The sequence below is a fragment of the Ranitomeya imitator genome, chromosome 1, assembly GCF_032444005.1.
Source record: "Ranitomeya imitator isolate aRanImi1 chromosome 1, aRanImi1.pri, whole genome shotgun sequence".
NCBI classification, from domain to species: domain Eukaryota; kingdom Metazoa; phylum Chordata; class Amphibia; order Anura; family Dendrobatidae; genus Ranitomeya; species Ranitomeya imitator.
In genome coordinates this window covers 655697920-655713074 of record NC_091282.1, presented here as the reverse complement: position 1 = coordinate 655713074, position 15155 = coordinate 655697920, and the positions used below count along the sequence as shown (strand labels likewise).

Genomic DNA, 15155 nt, shown 5'->3' with positions numbered 1-15155 from the left:
GAGATTTGAGTAATGATAATCAGAAGTGATAGAAAATGGGTTGTCAGTCTTTCACACCTCTCAAAAACAGAACCTTTCCTCAGGTATACATATAGGTTTTAGGCCAATAATGAAATTTGAGGACTTTCCCAATAGAAACTAACCACAAACCAAAGAGAAAACCAACCACATTTAAAAAGGAGACATTTACCAAGAACCAAAAGGCTTGACAGGATTTGGAGCTTTTAGCCTCACAAATGGTTGTCTTAGGGCTACTTTGAAAATCAAAGTACAGACTATGACCGGTTTCTCAGATTGTTGTCAGACCTTCACACCTCTTTCTGCTGGAAAAATACTGTACCTTATCTTCTGTTTATACATGATTTATGGACCAAAATGGAATCTTGACATCTTTCCCTTTTGTCTTATGTGCCTAATCAAAGGGGAACTCTATCCAAGACCTAAAAGCTTGACCTTGGTTGGAACTTTCAGCCTCACATTTGGCTTCTCTGAGCTCCTTAGGAAGCAGAAGCTTATTGGCTCCTAGAATAAGAAACTTTTTGACTACCAATAGTGAGTGAGAATGGTTTCTCTAATGGTTGTTAGACATCTGCTACTCTTTTTGTTTGGGACCTTTTATGGATCCAGAAGAAGTTGCCTTAGTAGTAGGAGCTAGGAGAGATGATCTGCAACTTTTTACTGGTAGAAAAAAGGACAACTTTAGGATCAACACAAGGAAAAACAGACAAAATCTAGGGGTTGTCATTCCTGAAAACGCCACCCAAAGGGATGTTGTCTACATTCTGATGAGGAACGGTACAAGAATAAATAGAGATAAGAATTTTCCTCTAGGGAAAAAAAAAAACTACTGGAGCTCCCTATGTCTCATACGAAATACTTTAGATTTGTGATGTCTTCTAGAAAATATAACTAGATGAATTAGACAAGTTATAACACAAGCACAATTATCACATGTAACGAGAGCTTTGCAGTCTCATGCACAGTCCATGCACTGCCTGCCACAAGCAAGCTGACAAGCAGTGGATATCTAACAGGACACGATGGACAAAGCAGATGTTAGGCCTTGTATCAAGGATGGGTGGAAGGGACGTGACTGGGAAAGGGGATGTGGCACTGTGGGTACAAGCCAGGACTAACCTACAGCATCTAGATGTCTATGTTAATTAATCTACTAAGAGCCTAGGGCTACAAAGAATGAACATCCCTCTTACCCTGGGTTTTTAGATTGTGCCAGGCAGAACGTTGGTAGTAACCGTCTGATGTCACGCCTGGCGGGGCGTAGTGAGGCCAGCCTGGGTGAGTCACTTCCCCAAGGGAGGCAACATTGGCAATGGAGATGTCTCTGCTGGGTGGGACTTTCCCTGCATTACCAGCAAGAAATAAAACATAATAAAACATAGGCAACGGCAATATCATCAATAGCGGTGAATAAGGTGAATCATCGGGGGGTGGAGGGGAGTGGAGCAGTGGAGAAAAGCGGTGGTAGGGGTGGGAATCTGGTTAATGTGACAGTTGTAAAACACCATTCAGTGTGGATGAACAGCTAAGTAACCCAGTGTAAGAGGCAACTAATTCATTACTGTCCTACCGAAAGGGCTATCGGGGTATTGAGCTCATTTAAAGGGTTAGTCCATAATATGGTGCAAATAGGCTATGTGCTGTGATTACCTCTAGCAATTCTAAATACTACACTTATTAATTACTGTGATCAATACCAACTGGAAAAATCAACCAGAAAGATGTCAGTTCTCCATCCAAAAGCCCCACCCCTTTTCCTAACACACAGTATGGCATGCAAACATATGGACAGTGCAGAAATTGATTACAGCTCCTATTTTACAATGGTCTCAACCTTTAATCAACAAATCCAAACAGACATTAAAGGGAACCTGTCACCCCGAAAATCGCGGGTGAGGTAATCCCACCGGCATCAGGGGCTTATCTGCAGCATTAGATTATACTCACCCAGGGGCGGTCCCGCTGCTGGTCAGGTCGGATGGGCGTCTCCGGTCCGCTCCGGCGCCTCCTAGAGGATAGTACTGCAGTGCGCAGGCGCCGGAAAGGTCAGAGGCCCGGCGCCTGCGCACTGCAGTACTTTGTCTGCCCTCAACAGGGCAGAGCAAAGTACGCCTGCGCCGGAGCCGTGGCTGAAGATCAGAAGAGGACGTCATGGAAAGAAGATGGGAGGCGCCGGAGCGGACCGGAGACGCCCATCCGACCTGACCAGCAGCGGGACCGCCCCTGGGTGAGTATAATCTAACGTCTTTTTCTCCTTTTTCAGGTAACATCGGGGGCTTATCTACAGCATTACAGAATGCTGCAGATAAGCCCCTGATGCCGGTGGGATTACCTCACCCGCGATTTTCGGGGTGACAGGTTCCCTTTAACATTACATGTGTACTCCTATGCTCTACTCAATGTTCTTAAAGGAGCAGCAGCTCGAAAATTCAGATTGCAAGAAAATATTTTTATGAATTTAGTGTATTTTTGACATACGGCTATGGCTATGTGGGAAGATAAATGGTGAAAAAGCACTGTGTACAGACATATAGGCTTCTGAACTGCAGCCCCTTGGTCAGTCACAAGGTGGCAGAGATGCTCTGAATTCCAAACGCCACAATAAGAAGAGAACATATGGGCGGAAAATGAGATCATTTACTTATTAGTCTATACTTTTTCAGATTTTTTTAACACAGAAAGAATAGAAAAAACATAAACAAATATTTTTACGCCGCCAAATCATTTTAGACTTTTTATCCTTTAAGTGGTCTAATTCTTTGTCACAAAATAAATGTATGTCATTATATATATCTATATATATATATTTTATTTAATTCACCATGACCAATTGTTTACCATTTACCATAATTCATGTATGCCCACTATTCAGTACAAATGTCATCCCTTTCCTCCTCACCAGTCACCCATGTCCAGCAACATGCGCACCCCCGCAGAAACCTTGCACACCTAGACACCCACACACTCTCTGACTCTATCCTACCACTGACATCCATATCCTCACTCCACGACACAGACAGTGCCACTGCTTTCTACAATGCCACTCTCACATCAGCTATTGACACGGTTGCCCCTCTCGTTCATGAGTGCGACGTATGGATAGACAATCCTGGCACAATAACACCACCCAAAAGCTCCGGCAAGTGTCCAGGGTTGCGGAGCGGCGTTGGAAGAAAACACACTTGCAAGACGACTTCACTGCATCCAAATATGCAACACTCGCTTTTAAATCTCCTCTCACCTCTGCTAAACAGGTCTACTTCACAACCCTTGTATCTTCCCTATCCTACAACCCCAGTTATTCAAAACCTTTAACTCCCTCCTCCGCCCCCCCACTGCCCTCTCCAACCTCCCTCATCTCTGCTGAGGACTTTGCCACACAATTTAAAAATAAGATCAACCAAGCAAGGCAAGTCTTCATTGTTCAACCACCACAACCCCTTTGTATACCAGATCAATGCCCAAACCCCATAACCTCCCTATCCAACATCACTGAAGGGGGGCTTAATTGTCTCCTCTCCAAATCGCACCTCACCACCTGTGCGCTTGATCCCACCTCCTCCCCAACCTCACCACCACTCTTATCCCATCCCTAACCCACCTCTTCAACCTATCACTAACTTCTGGCACCTTCCCTTCTGCTTTCAAACATGCCACAATCACGCCTATCCTTAAAAAGCCAACCTTCGATCCAACTGCTATGTCCATCTATCGTCCAATATCGCTGCTCCCATTCTCTTCCAAACTCCTGGAGCAGCACATCCACCCTGAACTTTCCTCCCACCTCTCATCTAACTTGCTCTTTGACAATCTACAATCTGGATTCCGCCCCCATCACTCAACTGAGACAGCCCTGACCAAAATCACTAACGACCTACTTAAAGCCAAAGCTAACGAACAATACTCTGTACTCCTCCTTCTAGACCTGTCCTCTGCTTTCGACACAGTTGATCACTGCCTCCTACTACAGATCCTCTCCTCCTTTGGCATCAAAGACCTCGCCCTATCCTGGATCTCCTCATACCTTTCCAACCGCACATTCAGCGTCTCCCACTCCCACACTACCTCCTCATCCCACCCTCTCTCTGTTGGAGTCCCCCAAGGCTCTGTTCTAGGACCCCTACTCTTCTCAATCTATACACTCGGCCTGGGACAACTCATAAAGTCTCATGGATTCCAGTACCACCTTTATGCTGATGCCTCTCAGATCTACCTTTCTGGCCCAGATTTCACCTCTCTGCTGTCCAGAATCCCGGAGTGTCTATCAGCCATATCCTCCTTCTTCTCCTCTCGCTTCCTCAAACTCAATGTGGACAAATCTGAACTCATCATCTTTCCTCCATCTCACAGATCTTCCTTACCTGACCTATCTATCGCATTAAAGGACATCACGCTTTCCCCCGTACCGGAAGTCCGCTGCCTCGGAGTAACCCTCGACTCTGCCCTGTCCTTCAACCCGCACATCCAAGCTCTTTCCACCTCCTGTCACTTAGAGCTCAAAAATATCTCCAGAATCCGTCCTTTCCTCAACAGTCAATCTACTAAAATTCTTGTGCAAGCCCTCATCATCTCCCCCCTTGACTACTGCAACTTCCTTTTCTGTGGCCTCCCTACTAACACCCTTGAACCTCCTTAACACTGCTGCCCGACTAATTCATCTCTCTTCTTGCTACTCCTCTGTTTCCCCCCCCCTGCAAATCTCTTCACTGGCTCCCATTCCCTCAGCGTATCCAGTTCAAATTACTAATACTGACCTACAAAGCCATGCATAGCCTGTCTCTTCCACATATCTCTTCCCTCACGTAATCTCCGGTCCTTCCAAGACCTCCTTCTCTCCTCCACACTTATTCGCTCCTCACCCAACCACCTCCAAGACTTCTCCCGAATATCCCCCATCCTCTGGAATTCTTTGCCCCAACACATCCGACTATCAACCACATTCGGATCCTTCAGACGGAACCTGAAAACCCACCTCTTCAGGAAAGCCTACAGCCTGCACTGACCCTGCTGCCTCCTCACCGCTACCGCCTCACCAGCGCAGGAGCTCCTGCAACCATCAACCTATTGTCTCCATCCCCACCACCCTGTAGAATGTAAGCCCGCAAGGGCAGGGTCCTCGCCCCTCTGTATCAGTCTGTAATTGTTAGTTTGCTTACTGTAAGCAATATTTGTAATTTGTATGTAACCCCTTCTTATGTACAGCACCATGGAATCAATGGTGCTATCTAAATAAATAATAATAATAAAAATGTCTGAAATGTTAACCCCCAGCTCGTAAAGCTAACTTTTTTATTATATTTTTTAGGAACTTTATTTCTTACAATATTATATGTATAATTTAAGTGTAACGTGGAAAATATTAAACTAATACAAAATGGGTGGAGAAAAGCAGAGGTAGTCGTAGGGTATCTGGTTAATGTGACAATTAGAAAACCGCATTCCATGAGGCATTAAAATTAATATAATATTTTTTTTAAATAAAGACTTATCTTGTATTTCTTTGTTTTGTTTAATTCTTCAAATCCTTAATTGTAAGTTAAGAATAGACTATTTTTTTTACAAATTATTTTCAAGTAAGCAGTAATTTTTTTTTTTTTAGAATTTGTTTCCATTCTTCCATATATTCTTCCCCCCCCCCTCCACTTTTATACTGTATGTAAGGAAACCCTGAGGCTGTACACCATTCAGACTAGTTTGCACTCATGGGCCTTTTCCTACTTTCTGTATACTCTATACATAAATGTATGTTTTTAATACACTCTTATTTTTTTTTTTAAAAGAGGGAATTTAAAAAAAAGAACAATAAAGTATAAAGTAAAAAAGTTAAAAACGACTAAAGAGTAGAGAGAAAAAAATTGAAATCTGTATTTTCTTACGAGATGAGGAAGATATTCTGTAAATTAGAAAACTCCCTCCCCTGCTTGTTTTCTGTTGCCGGGGGTTAAATTTTGACAGTCAATCCGGTTTGGTAACTTTCCACTGATCTGAGTGATGTTTTTTTTCCTCTCTCTCTATGTATGTCACACTTCAGTAAATCTTTCCATCTGACAAACACCTCTCTCTAGAGTGACAAATCCGAGCTTAAAGCAAAACGTCTTAAAGATACGAGATGGGACCCGCTGTTAAATTAATGATATACCGTCTAGTCTAATCCTCACGGTAATACATCGACATTGCCTCCTCTTCCTGCTGAAATGATCCCCGCTTTAGTAAAGTGTCGCCGGTTCACAAATTAATTCTTCTGCATTTTTCTTTTTATCAAGTTAAAAAAAAATATTAAGACCTAATTAAAATGTCTTTTCTTTATCTTATTCGATACTGTCCGTACACTTTTCTTAAGAATAAATTTACATGGACAGGAAGTAGGCCGATAATGTTAAGAAATGTTAGAGCCGGTAATGAAGACAAGGGGTATGTCATATGAGATGCTGACATCTCTTTGGCAGAGAATGACAAAAAGCTAAAAACATCTAAAAATGAAAAAGAAGACATAAAAAGTTCCCTCTCGTTATTTTATCCTACCAAACTAATTTTTCAATCTACTTTCTTAGCATTTCTCTTTATGAGACTGTACCCCTCCCACCTCATTTTTTGTTATCAGAATTGGAAAAATTTTGTAAAACTATTGTGTTTTTTTTTACCAATTATCAATTTTTGTGAATGAAATCTAAAAATGTTAACAATAAGGTTGCAATAATCCAAAATCACTGCCGGGTACACACAAAGCATGACCCTTTTGTATCTTACAAATCTTCGTACAGTACTGTATGTCACACTCAGAAGCATATTTCTTGGGCAGCATGGCTAATATTTTTCCTCATGGATTCCATATAAAATCTATTTCAAGGCACAGTATATGCCCTGTAGACTTCAATGAGGACCTCATTATGGATCTGTATACATGGATACATGGTGCCACCATGCTCCTAAGGTCTGAAACAAGGAAAATAGCCTATGGCATGAATGATGGCAAGCTGGTCAAACTTTAAAATTTGTTAAAAGCAACAAGTTGCAACGTTTTTGGGCTTACAGCCAATGGAAAAATTTTTAGACCATGTATGACCTGCAACATACACAAATGTTCAACTATGACCAGCATGGTGGAACGGCTTTCGTTTCAATGGTTTCACACCCACTTTGGGTGATCAAATTGTTTGAAAACCATGTGAATGACATGAGGCAGAAAGCATTGGAAATGATGGGATATGGGCAGGGAAAGGATGACAGAAGGTTTGGAAAAAGAAAAGCACAAGAAAGTTACCATAAGAAGAGTCACCTTCTATGTCTGTACTTCCTGAGGCGGTGACAACATCTGGAAGGGAGATAAAACAAAAAAAAAAAATGATTTAGAGATCGAGAAAACGATTGATTAAAACATTTTTTTTGCTAGTTTAAAGGTTTACATTTTTATGTACAAGGTCAACATTTCGGATCAATGATTATTTACAATTTTCAGTAAGTACATAGATAAATAGGAAAAAAATAAGAGATATTGAAGAAATAATTTGGAGAAATTAATAAAATTTTGAAGTGAGATATGAGTTATAGACATAATGAAAATAAAATCACAAGGCGATCACAGGCTCCAATCGGGGAGCCTCGTGGTTTTCAATGCACAATAACAAACAATATCATAACATTCGTGGGTCTTAAGAACAGTGCGTTTCGCAGATTTCCTTGAGTCAATAAGCTCAGTTTGAGTCAGGAGCCGGCGGTGAATAATCATCCTCTGTAGTGAACTCATGATCCACTCTATGAGGTTACAAAACATATAACAATCTTATCTCCAGGACTACAATATGCCCTTTACTGTCCTTAAAGTTTTGGAGATAATGATTCTATTATAATAATGATTTATAGATATCCCCTATTTTTCCTCTAAACAGAACAGATGCCTCAAGGGGAGGGGGCGTAAAATTTCACTCTGTGGCTTATGTCCTCTTTTAATTTTCATAGCACACTACCTTATTAGTGTTACCCTGGAACTAGACATATTAATGGTGCCGTGGTCTTGAAGAGGTCAACTATTTACCAAATGTTGGCTGCTCGAAAACTGTACACAGATCTGCATCACATTAATAATGCTGTTTACAAAGGCTGGGGTCACGGTATCTAATACATCAAATTATCTATTTACAGAGGATTTCCAGGACTGTCATGATCACCTATCCTATTAAAATGAATCACAGCTGAGCTTCAGTGCCCGGGAATATAGAGCGGTGCGGTACTGGATTTGCAGGCAGTCTATATCCAGATACCGCCGGAGCTGATAACAGCCGATCAGGGGGGTGATGAACCTATCCCATAGATAAAGTATTTGTCTGTGGTAGAGCAGAGGTCACCTACTTACCAATTGGTGCCTGCTCGAAAAATGGACATAGATCTGTTTCTAATGACATGTCATCAATATCACAGTTCTGGTCAACCCTTTTAAGGTCTTGACTACCTCTTGTATGCCTAAGATGTATCTGGAGGAGACCACACCCCTTTTCAATTAAACCGCACCCCGTTTCAAATCTGAGAGTCGCACAATCAAATCGATTTGCTTACACGAGCTTTATGCTATGTTCACGTCTGTGTTGAGAGCTCTGTTGCCAAATGTTATCATATGGCGCTAATTTTGGTGTAAAAATGGGAGACACTTTGGAAGAATCTGACACGACCCCATTGATTTACACATAGTACAAGGAGACAGATCTGACCATGGTCTTGCTTTCCATCTACTCCCCTCCACTATTATATGGTTAATTTATCAATCTCTGCCTACTTATCCAAAGGAAAACAAAATGCCAACTTTTTTTTCACTTGGAACCAGAACAAAGATGGCTGATACTAGAAAAGCAGAGAAAGCACCGTAGCTCAATGTAAAAAATTAATGCAACCTTAAGGACGGATAATAAATAACGGCAACATTGGACTGCAGAATAATAGCTACCGGTCAGCATTTGTCTTGTAAATGTCAGGACTCATAATGGGATCTTTACTTTGCAGCATGGTTAGGCGGTATATATTGACCTTATTAATGTGTAGTCTTGTAATGTGCCCAGAAGGCTTCGAACGTCATGAAATATGAGACTGGGAATCAGACTAGAGTAAAACCCGCAAGTTAATATACAGGCAGCTTCATCCCTTTTGCCTCACTCTGGAGCCCAATCACTGAGGCCTCCTGCCGAGACAGGACTATCTGTAGGGCACACATTTCACCACTGCCAAATCAGCTCCTATAAAACATGACTTTCATGTCCTACAAATAATCTCTTGTCACGCTTACTGCAACCCCCATGAGTTCTTCTCTCTACGGTGGATGTATTAACTTTTATCTGAAACCAAATCCAACCATACACGGCTGTAGCATGCTGACTATTTTTGTAGCCACTTAATATGGCTATTAGATGGTGGGTTGCTCATCAGGGGGATCAGCCAGTCTTCCATGCCTCAACAGTAACTAACCTTTTTTTAATTATAAATCAGCCATTGAAAAGTTATACATTTTTGTAATATACTTCATTACTTTATTTTGCTTCTTTCCCTTTCAAACTCCATGTTGAAAGTGCTGTTTTACCTGCTCAGTTAACTCTTCTTTACTGCAATCTAATAAGAATCTGTACTCAATTCCTATTTACAAACACTTTTCCAGCTTCTCTGCTCCCCTCCCCTGAGTACAGATAGATTCTTGTTCTAGCAGCAGTTCAATGCAGCTGCTAAAGAAGCCTGAATTAGGCACCTGAATTTTAAGAATGGCATTTGATGAGAAAAGGAAGCAAGATACGGTAATAGAGTTTATGACAAAGATTTATAAGTTTACAAAGGCTAATCAATAAATAAATAAAAAAGAAAGTTTAGTTACTCTTGAAGAATATTAAGACTGTTCCATATTAGGCTGTTCCAGCATAGGTTCACTTCTATGCCCAGTAGTAACGTAGATGCCTGTCCTTGGACTGCCTCTAATCTAGTCTAGAGAAAATTTGGGAAAGTGTGTTGCTCACCTTGACAGTTGCCTCGATGCTTTGGCTGCTCAATATCTTGCTCAAATCCAACCCTAGAAGTTAATTAAAAAAAAGTATGTATCAGTATATTACTGATGTTCTTGCAGGCGGAGACAATGATATCAAATAAACCTACAAATTAATCAGGCATGATCTTTTTGAAAAAGTCCAAAAAGAAAAGATAAAGATGTCAAATAATAACAAGAAGGAAGGAGATCTTCCTGATATTATCAACACAAGAGAAGTCGGGAAGTTCTGAATAAAGAATGGAGATGTTCCCTCAGCAATGTTGACAGAGGAACCAAGAAGCTTGAGGGGCATCACGGTGGCTCAGTGGTTAGCACTGCAGCGCTGAGATCCTGGGGTTCAAATCCTACCAAGGACAACATCTGCAAAGAGTTTGTATGTTCTCCCCGTGTTTGCGTGGGTTTCTTCCCACACTCCAAATACATACTAATAGGGATTCTAGATTGTGAGCCCCAATGGGGACAGTGCCAATAGTGGAATTAATGGCGCTGTGGAATTAATGGCGCTATATAAATGAGTCAAATAAATAAAAATCCCACATTGGGTTGTAATTTCTAAGCACAATATGGCCATCTACATCATGCAGCAGCTATATATGTAATTACACTTCAAGTCAGATTTTATTGCTAAAGTTTAGTACTCCTGCTCATAGAAATCATCTTAAGCATAATTTATGGGTTGGGAAGTTAAGACGGAGATCTCTTAATATTTATTTGACCAGATTATTCATATTTTAGGTGCATTTAATTAGCTCTTAAGGGACAGACTACTCCATTCATTAAATCTTAATCTTCAGTTTGCTATAGGAGAGTGGCGGAGATGTTCCCCTCCCCCGGTAGGCACCGAGCTGTTATATAATGTATCTTTCATGTTATATTACCTTATGTCACCTCGGTAATTGGCACAGTTCCCTGATTTTAACCACACGCAGTAAGGATCTCTTGATGCCAGGCAACTTCTGCGGGAAGGAAAATAATTGACTTTGTATGTTACAACTTTTTTGTAATGAGGGTCTGCGACATTTTCGGACCAGGTACAAGTCGTTGAGAAGCAAAAGAGAACACAGTCTGCACGAGAAAGCTTGGAGCTTAGCACCATTCTTATTGAAAACCATCATAGACTTCCTTACATCGGAGCCCCTGTAGGCACCACGCTTTGGCAGCCTTCCAAAGAGCTGAGGCTTGAGTACGATGCATTTGGCAAGAAAGCTTTTTCTAGCCTTCGATTGTCTCTTGGCTCCCATCGCAATAAGGAGCCTGCAAATTAAAGCTTTTCCCGTTCCACCACCAGAGCTGCAGCAGCGGGCATCCTGGGACCCCTTCAAACATTATTGCTCGGTTCGTAATAATGATGACTTTGTGGTAGGGTTATTCAGCCTGGCAAATTTACCCGCTGTCGGAAAGGGTGGGATTGTCTCATCGAGGGGCATGCAGAGAATGAATGACTAGACGTGAATTGTAAGCCGCTTTGTTCATGAGATGCACACATATGATGTGACTTTATTAATGAGATTATTACAGAGCTGGTTCATTTTACTTAGAACAGAAGGGATTTTTTTTTTCAACTGCTTCCAAAACTGGCGGGAACAATAGATGTGAAGCGATTGTTGCAATGAATACAGCCCACTTATGAAACACAAGCAATATCTTTCCTTTCTTCTCTTCGTTATGGTCTGTTCCCTTGATTGATGGAGCCCTTATTACAAGCAACATTTAACATCCCAGAAGAAAAATTGGTGGAGTATGCGGGCAAAGTTAACATATATTGATGAAACTACCAAGAATCTTAGGGTCCAGGGCACTTGGAAGTATTTAGCCTCAGATGTGGGCAAAGCCTTGACAAAGTCAGAAATACCCCCTATTCTTGGTCAAACAACACACGAGTCATTGTTACCTACCTCCTACAGGTCCCATATGATTCACATCGGCTGAGAGGAACGCGAATGATACAGCTTGAAAAAGCTACAAACAGGGCATTATTGTCTCGATCCAACTGCAATCCTAGGATTCTCCCATCATCCATTTTCCCACCGCACCTACGTTATACAATATTTCACTGTGTGGGTTGTATAATCACAGCACCAAAAATTGAACTGAAGGACCAGAACTTACCTGTCTTGGTTGTAGACATTAAGTTCTTCCAGGAGGACAGGTTCCACTGTGGAATTTTCTGTAGTTCCTGTAAGAACCTTAAGAATTTTTCCATCTTCGGACCCTAAGAAGATGACTGTGTAATTTCCGTAAGGACCGGCCGAGGTGTCGGCAGCAATCTGTGTTAGCTTATATCTGGGAAATCAGAATACGGAAAATGAAATAGAAAGAATCGCTCAAAATGATCTTTATATAGTAAGAGGCATAAAGGACGTTCATCTTTTTGGGAAGGAGAATAAAATAAACAGTCATCTTCTAAATTATTAGAATAACTCATTAATTTCTCTGGAGCACCCTGCCTTTTAATTCTCCTTATAGGTTCATTAATTTCTCCATACCTGCTGGTCGTTTTTGTAAACCATGGTGTCTCTGTAATGGAAGGCACAGCCTCATCTACGAGAGGGAAAGATTTGATGAAGGAAAGGGTCTCATCTGGAAACTCATTGGATGCCTTGTAGGAAGCAGCATTGCCAAAACCTGCACAACACCCGGGCCTGGAATGGAAAAGTAAAGTGGAAGGTAAAGATCTCAGTTACAAACATCTACAAGCTCAAAGCTATGGATCTCTTCAAAGCCTTAAATTGTCGATCTCTTTGAAGGAACAGGCTAATCATATCTTCAGAACCCTAGCTATAAATAACCTTGAGGTCTAAGGTTACAGATCTTTTTCAAAGCCTCAAGTTATGGAATCTCCGGAAAGCCTCTGCTACAGATCTCCTAAAATCCTCAAGTTATGGATCTCGTAAAAGCCAAAACGTATGGATCTCTTTGAAGCTCCAAGCTAAGAATCTCCTCAAAATCCAAGCTATGAATCACCTCAATGTCTTAAGATATGGAACTTCTCAAAGCCTCAAGCTATGGATCTCCTGAAAGCCACAAGCCATCATTCTTTTTGAAACTTCAAACCATAAATCGTCATGGATCTACTTCGCTTCAAGCAGTCAATCACTTTGATGCCTCAATTGATGCAATCTATGAATCTCATCAATGCTTTGAGACATAGGTCCTCTCAAGGCCTCAAATTATGGATCTCCATAAAGCCAGAAGGAGTAACTCTCTTCAAAACTCCAAGCTATAGATCTTCCAGTAGCTTCAAACTACGGATCTCTGTTCTACAGATCCTTAGATCTCAAACCAGCCTCAAGATAAAGATTTCCTCAAACCTTCAAGTAAAACATCTCTTTGGATTTTCAAGCTACAGATTTCCTCAAAGTGTTAAACTTTGTTTTTCCTAAAGTTTCAAGCTGTGTATCTCTTTGTTGCATTAAGTTACAAATCTCATTGAAGTCTCAAGCTAAAGATCTACAGGAATCCTCAATCTTTTTAAAGCTTTATGGATATCTTTGAAGCCTCAAATTGTGGATTTTTTTAAAGACACATGATATGGATTTGTTTCAAAACTCAATCTATGTAACTTTTAGAAACTACTGTACTTTAGGCCTCAAGTTAACAATCTCTTTGAAGTTTCCAAGCCTCAAACTATCGATTTTCTTAAAGCCCTAAATTATGGATCTCTGAGAAGATAGGTGGATCTCCACAAAGTTCTCAAGTTATCAATCTCCTCAAGCCTCAATGTATGAATCTTGTAGAAACCTCAGGCTCCACATCTCCTCGTTTTTAGAAATCTGAGACACACACCTGGGGACTGGGACTTTATCTTCTGAAATTGGGGTCCAAGCAGATTCAGTGGTCTTTTGCTCCTTGAACTTCCCGTTAAAAACTTTCTCGATCTCATCCATGTAGAAAGAACAAACGCCAGATCCGGTGATACTAGAAGAAAACAAGCTCTAGATGAATTACAAGTGGGTTTCTGTTCTCGATATCTACCATCAAAAAAATAAGCATCCACCTTAAATCAGAAGGATCCTTTTAGAAAATGTTCTACTGTGGTTTACAGCTCGGTACGGCCCTGTGTTTGACATGGACCTCAAGCCTTCCATGCAGAAACATTTGTTAATAAGGATTCCTGCCCCAATTATGGGCAGGGGTATTAATCTCTCATTTTAATGTCCCCTCTCCCTCGATGCCCATACACATGATGCTGTATAGATGCTAATGTGCCATCCATCCAAAAGCAACGCATCCCTGAAGATCAATTTCCTTTATGAGCCGATACATTCACTGCCATGGAAAACATTGATATACATGGATTTATACCCTGTGTCTCCCGACAGCCTCAGGGATGGAGTCTGTGGCCTGGAGAAAAAAGGAGGCCTCATTCTCTGGCACCTCTTTCTGATGTATTGCCTTCCATTACCTGTGGTTTCCTTCTTTACAACCTGTAATTTATCGCCTCCTCTTTATTACGTTTTGTCTAGCAGCCACTGAGTCGGCGTTAAATCTTCCTCTGAACTTTCCCAGCCACTTAATTTCTGTTTCACGGCCCTACTGGGCATCTCCGTACGGTTCTGTTTTGCTTTCCTAATCCACTAATAGAGTCTATATAATGCTCCACTTTTCCTGGACGCGGTCGTATACTGTGCGGCCATTATTGGCGGCTGCAAATGTGCTCATGCAGCTTTCATAGCCCTCCGGGGAGTATGCATTAATATATAATAACTGGTCCGCAGGTGCGCAGAGGAAGAGAAGGCCCATGTGCGTCAGCAGCTATTACCAGCTTCATTATCTAGCCCCTTTCTTACATGTCTAATGCTGTAGGCACGCTGCTTTATCTATGTCCTATCCTCTCTAGTCAAAGCTAATTTAAAAAAGCTTAAAGGGAACCTGTCATGTCCTTTGTTACATGTAAACTGTCCCCAGTGCGTAGTCAGTGATGCAATGTGCATCATTAACAGGTTTTTTTCCATTAAAAATGGCCCTATAATGATGTCCAAAAATCACTTTATATATGCTCATTTAGTCACAGGGGGTGTGCTTCATTTTCGTTCAGTCAGGAGGGTTGCCACCCACTCAATTCGATTGATATTCCGGGTGCGCAGACGTCACCCGAATCTTCTGTAAAATCCCGTGCTTA

At 41.3% G+C, this 15155-nt stretch overlaps 1 protein-coding gene across 5 annotated transcripts in view; it reads right to left on the bottom strand.

Annotated features, from left to right (window-relative positions):
* The window catches only part of SEMA6C (semaphorin 6C), a 295200-nt gene that overhangs the window by 114281 nt on the left and 165764 nt on the right, over nt 1-15155 (bottom strand). For 2 of the 5 annotated variants that reach the window (XM_069728758.1, XM_069728757.1), the window contains exons 12-18: nt 13820-13951; nt 12520-12675; nt 12143-12316; nt 11929-12066; nt 10912-10989; nt 10005-10057; nt 7295-7330 (exon numbers count right to left, since the gene is read on the bottom strand). In XM_069728758.1, coding sequence (XP_069584859.1) covers nt 7295-7330; nt 10005-10057; nt 10912-10989; nt 11929-12066; nt 12143-12316; nt 12520-12675; nt 13820-13951 — 767 coding nt within the window. Of the gene's footprint in view, nt 1-1211; nt 1362-7279; nt 7331-10004; nt 10058-10911; nt 10990-11928; nt 12067-12142; nt 12317-12519; nt 12676-13819; nt 13952-15155 lie in introns of all 5 variants that reach the window. The other 3 variants (XM_069728754.1, XM_069728755.1, XM_069728756.1) reach the window with 3 other exon arrangements.